At 42.5% G+C, this 6,000-nt stretch overlaps 1 protein-coding gene across 1 annotated transcript in view; it reads right to left on the bottom strand.

The window, feature by feature from the left end:
- Positions 1-4,904, bottom strand: part of fa2h (fatty acid 2-hydroxylase) — a 117,574-nt gene extending 112,670 nt beyond the window's left edge. Inside the window, exon 1 of the mRNA XM_043707187.1 lies at positions 4,521-4,904. Coding sequence (XP_043563122.1) covers positions 4,521-4,811 — 291 coding nt within the window. The 5' untranslated portion in view covers positions 4,812-4,904. The remainder of the gene's footprint in view (positions 1-4,520) is intronic.
- Between the last annotated feature and the right edge of the window lie 1,096 nt (positions 4,905-6,000).

Here is a 6,000-nt window from a genome sequence, read left to right on the forward strand (position 1 = left end):
AACGAGCTGGGTATAAAGGGGAGCATGTAGACTTACTGTACTTGAATTCCTAGAAAACATTTGACAAGGTTCAACATAGAAAGACTATTGCACAAAATAGCACTGTTAAGGGGTAACATCAGCATGGATAGAAGATAAGCTGGTTGGCAGAAAACAACACACATTATAGGTCTTGTTATGGAACGGTTAGGATAACAGGAGCTCTGTGTTGGAGCCTCACCTTTCTACAATATGGATCAATGACTTCGCCGAGGGGAATGAAGACACTGTTGTTAAAATTTGCAGACAACACCAAGATAGGTAGGAAAGTATGTAGCAAAGGTGAGTTCAGTTGCAGATGGATGTAGATAGTTTGAGTGAGTGGGTGAAAATCTAGCAGATGGAGTATAATGTGGGGAAAACGTGCTGTTCACTTTGGCAGGAAGAATTAAAAAATGCAGATCATTACTTAGATGGAGACTAACTGTAGAGGGATTTAGGTGTTCCGGTACGAGTCACAAAACATTTGTATTTAAGGAAGTGGAATCAAGGCAGCTAGTGGGATATAACACCTTATTACGAAAGAAACTGAATATAAAAATATGTCGTATGTCTGATATACAGTGCATTGGTGAGATCACATCTTGAAAGCTGGGAAAAGTTTTGATCTCTTTAAGCAAGAATGGATGCAAACATTTGAGTGGTTCAGAGAATGTTAGAGTGCTATCTGGAATAAGTTGGGGGGGCTGACTTATGAGGGAAGTGGGGTCATCTGGCCTTGTTTCCATTGGGGTGATTTGACTGAGTTTCACAATATCCTGAACAGTGCTGGGAAGGTAGACATGCAAAGAAAACTCAGTCTAGTAGCAAAGCCAGAACAAGGGACACTGTTTCAATAATTAGGGGGTCATCCTTTTTGGGCAAAGACTAGGAGAAAACTTGTCTGATGATTGAGACACTTTGGAACTCCTTGTATCGGGTGGCAGTAGAGCCAGGGCATTGAATGTAATTAGTGCACAGGTGAATAAATTCTTGTTCAGCAAGAAAATCAAAAAGGTTATCTAGAGTAAGTGGGAACGTGGAACTCAAAATAAAAACAGTTCAATCTCTTACTGCATGGTACACCAAGCTCAATGGCCTACTTCTGCTTACTACTTGGTTGATTCAGACTTGGATGTGGAAGAAAAAGGTTGGCAGAATTACCAGCAGTGACATTTCTGAATGCCTTTGGAATAGGTAAATGTGTTCCCTGATTGAAAGGTTGGGTCCTCTGATCGTGTATGAGCAACGTTAGGATACAGTCACTAGAAAATTCAAACACATTTATCCAAATCACACCACCTCCCTGAACACTTGCTGAAAAGGTGCATTACAATTTCATCTTCATCCACGGTGGCATTCTCATCGTGAGACACATTAGGCCCTCAAAGGGCTGACCACCAAAAAGAATGGGCCTAAGCTGGAACAGAAACCTACTACATCATTCCTATTTTAAAAGATGTATTATTTAACAACACAAATACAGGGATTCTTATAATTGCGTTCTAAGATGACAGAAGAGGAGGTACATCACAATTGGTGCAGGATGACATGCTCAATGTTGAAACCCCGTGAAAGAAAAGGAAGGCCAACCATATGCTGATACCACTGCAAGACAGAGCAGTAAAAGATGAAAATTTCAACCAACAATGCACTTGGAGCCAAGAGTAATTTCAGACCCAAGTTACAAACATAGCACTTGGGCATAGATAACTGGAAAACAGCAGACAGAGTTGTTAACTGGCCTTTGCAAAGAAGTAAAACATCACCCAGGCTCTTCTAGATCCCTGGTGATCAATTCAAGAATCTTCACAAGAGTAAGTTAGCCACTAGTGTCCAGGTAATATGTAACAAACAGAAGGAGGGAAGATCACTTGTTTAATATCCAAGTGGCTCAAGAAGCCAGTTCACTATCACCTTCACCAATTAGGGATGAGCAACAAGTACCAACATAGCCAATGGCACCCACATCCCATAAAAAGCTCAACTTATCGCTGCTGGGGTGCAATTCCAGGAGGAAAGCGAGAATGTATTTTTTGTGGAATACAAGTTTGTGGTTACATGCATCGCTACTAATAGAACATTAGAAAAGCACTCATTTAAATCAGGAAGCAGCTACTAACTCGAGTCTCAATGGTCTTTTCAAATAGAAAATTTTGACTACTTTTTCCACATATTAAAACTTGCCTGAGCATTTATATAAATATGACAGAACAATTGCTCAGAAACTGTTGTCTTGCTTCCAATGACATCATCTCCAGTACCTACAGAAGCTAATGTGCAAATCACTGCTGGTCTCTCACTTTTCTATCAGTCCCATGATGTTTTCTCATGGTAACTTTTCCATATTTTTAAATTTACCTCGTCATCTTAGATATAAATTACCCACTATGAAATCAAAGATAAAGTAATGCATGTTTTTGCTAACACCAGCACACCCTTTATTGGCAAGAGTTTTAAACAGGTTTTATGGGCTGGCTTAAGATTACTTGGTGTACATGTTAATGACTTGGACTTGGGTATTCAGGGCAAAATCTCAGTTTGCTGATGGCATGAATCTCATGTGTCACAAGTCAGTGAGGAACAGAACAGGGCAGCAGGAGACTGGGAAAAGCAGGCAAGCATCACCCTTGAGATTTAAGGCAATGTGAGGCAGTAGTCTTCAGAAGGAAGAATGAGGACAGGCATCATGAACTAAATGGTATCATTTTAAACAGCTGCAAAGGAACCAGAGACAGTGAACTGTTGAACTGACAGGACAAGTTGAAAAGGCAGCATGTGCTTAAAAAGAAAAATCAAACCTTTTATATTATTTACAGAGATAGCAAGTTGTAAAACAAGATCATGTCAAACCTTTCAAAATACTGATCAGGCCTTATGTTTGATTCAGAGTTCCACTCCTGAACAATGATGTCAAGTCGGAGAGCAGATTTAGTAGAATGATCCCAGGGACAATGGACTTCAGTTATGTCCTGAGATTGGGAAAAACCTTAGAACAGAGAAAGCTCAGGGATCATCGGGCTGTGTTTCAAACCAGGGATGATTGAAAGTGCATATACAAAAAAAACAAGGAACTTTCCAAAGACAGGCTGATCAGTTAAAAACGTGGAAAGTAACCTGCAAAAGACCAGAAGCGACAGAGACTTTTTTTTTTAAAAAAAGTGTTCTGCTCATCTACAATGACCGAGAAAAATCGACAGAAACAGAAACAGCAATTTCAAAATGGAATTGAGAAATACTTGAATGAAAAAAGTGAGCTACAGGGAAATGATACTAATCAGACAGCTCTTTATTAAAAAAGCAAGGACAAGACTCGATAATTAAATAAGACGCAAGAAAATCGTCACGCTGCTGTGAATTTAATTACTGCCCGATTTCCACTTCCAAATGATTAAACAGCTTGATTTTAAAAAGAAGCTTTGCATCCAGCTATACGTAGGAAATTACTAACAAGAGGGAAAAAAAGCTACGCAATTTGAGTGTTGAACCTTCTAATATAGTTCACACAGGGACAAACCAAATGGTCGGTCAGTGACCCTACTATGGAGGGACTGTACCGCCAATTCCTCCGGGTTTCGTACAACCACAGAACCCTGGTAAGAGTTCACATTGAGAGGCTGGAGTTTCGGTACGGTCGATTAATTCAAGGATCTGTTTTAAAATGCACGTTCAACTCATCTCTCACACACACGCCTATGTCTTTTAAAATAAAAAAGGGTGGCGGTGGAGGCAGGAATGCGAGAAATAGATGCAAACTGTGGGCCCCAATGCTCTTGCTAAACCGGTTCGGTCATTAACCTGCTGGTTAACGCCCTTTTTGTTTTCTTTAAAAAAGAACCCTGGCTTGCTGCACCTGTTCCTCCATGACTGGGATCCACTCTCTCCTGGGTACAAATCTCCGCCCAGCAACTCAGCTAGTACTGTACTTAGTATTCCTTGAGCCCATTTCCCCTTCCCGCGGCGTGTCACAAAAATAAGTTTGTTTTACTTTCGTTCTGATTTGATATCATCCCCCCCCCCCCAATTGAAAAAACTCAAAATAATAGCTCCCCCACACCCATTGAGAGAGAGAGAGAGAGATTCTCGGAGCCTTGGTTGTCAGTCCAGGTAATGGAGCAGGTGCATTCTTTTTTGACAAAAAAAACAAAAACAAAAACATCAAGTGACGGTAGAAAACAGAGCTTCCGGGTACATTGTTTAAACAGATTTAAAAATATATATACATTGTGCCGAAAAATTCCCCCTCCCCTCTCAAGTTTAGGGTCGATGGCTGTATCCCTCACTCCACAATTAGTTCTAATAAAACTGCATGTTTTTTTCTTTCAAAGTTCCACTTAAGTTTCTCATTTACTCCCAGTTTGCCGTTTTCAGTTTCTGTTCAAAAGATGACTTTGCACAAAATGTCACTTGAGGGGGCGCGCTCTGCAATGGGTGACTGAGGGGGAAGGAATTGCCTAGAGGATGTCCCCCTCCAAAATTGCACCCCTTTCCCAGCGAGTTACCTGCTTCTTCTGGGAGAATATTTCCTCCTCGTCCTGCCCGCCGCCGGTGCTCAGCTCCCCGATGTAGTACTGCTGCAGCCAGCGGTGCGCGTTCGAGCTGTGCCGGTGCGGAGGTCCTACCATGTCCCGGCTCACATCGGTGCCTGCCCGCTGCACGATCATCTGCTCGCCGCCCGGGTGCCGCTGGATAAACGCCGACACGTCGTAGACCCGCCGCTCGTGGATGATCCAGCAGGAATCCACCGTCGTGTGCTCCTGCACTTCAGCTATGGTGAAGTAACGCTTCTCCATATTTTCTTGTTTTACTTCGGCTGTGTGTGTGTGTGTCTGTACCTTTTTGCGCCCAGTACTGTGCCTCCCTGTCCAACACTCACATTCCACTAGTGTCGAGCCCGGCTGCCTCTCACTGCCCACTATTAACATAATGAGGCAGTACGGCGCCAGCATACACCTGACGCAGCCCCGCCTTCCACTTCAATATTAATATGCATGAAGCCTTCAAGATAGACTCCCCTGCCCTTGCCTCTGAGCTTTGAGCAGGGCTTCTCTGGAATGGGTTTGGGACTGACCCTCCCCTCCCGTCCTTACTGTAGCATCTCAATGCCCGTCCTTCCTTCCTGCTGACCCTCTATCCTCTCCACTAAAGTTTTAAGCTGACCCGAGCTGTTTCGCTGAACCTCATTCAGTACCTCTGGATTTTTTTTCTCTTTCTCCCCCCCTCTCCCTTCTTCCCTCCTCCCTCAGCCTTTGCACTTCGCACCTCCTTTCAGCCATCTCTTGAAGACTGGACTTTCGCTCCCCTCTCCCCGTCCTACATGTCGCCTGATTCCTCGCCGGTGGAGCACCTTGAGCATTTTTTGTTTAAGCGTATTAAAGGTGCTTTATCAACGGAGGTTGTTGGTGAATGCAGTTTTCATATATATGCCACTTTTTTGACATAACGAAACGTCATTTTCGAATGGGTAAATACGGATTCCACCAAGGAACAGGTTCCTCTCCTCCATGCCTTTCAGGTGGAAGATAAAACATTATGGCACATCTCGCCAACTTTGAAGAAGTGTTCAATTTTTTTTGTTTCTGATTTATCTCCAGGCTTTTCTGAGTGTAGTGGATGTAATAAGATTGATCTGATTCAGTGTAAATAAACAATTTCAATAAGGTAAGCACTTAGGCTGTAAAATTTCACGTTAAGATAAACAATGTGTGTGGAAGCAGAGTTATTCCCTTTTGCTCAATTAGGAAGATGAAATTCAGTATCAGCTGCTGTGTATTTGTTAGTTGTGTTTGGAAATACAAGCCTTGGCTCAGTGGCTTCACTCTTGCCTTTAATTTAGACGTTTCAAATCCTATTCAAGTGATTGATATAAATAATCCCGGCTGAAATCTCAATGCATGTGTGCTGTAGGATTGCTGCACTGGCGGAAATGCTGTTTTTCAGCTGAGATAGTAAACCAAAGGTGGGTACACAACATCCTTTGGT

Source organism: Chiloscyllium plagiosum, chromosome 17 (genome assembly GCF_004010195.1).
Source record: "Chiloscyllium plagiosum isolate BGI_BamShark_2017 chromosome 17, ASM401019v2, whole genome shotgun sequence".
Lineage (NCBI taxonomy): Eukaryota > Metazoa > Chordata > Chondrichthyes > Orectolobiformes > Hemiscylliidae > Chiloscyllium > Chiloscyllium plagiosum.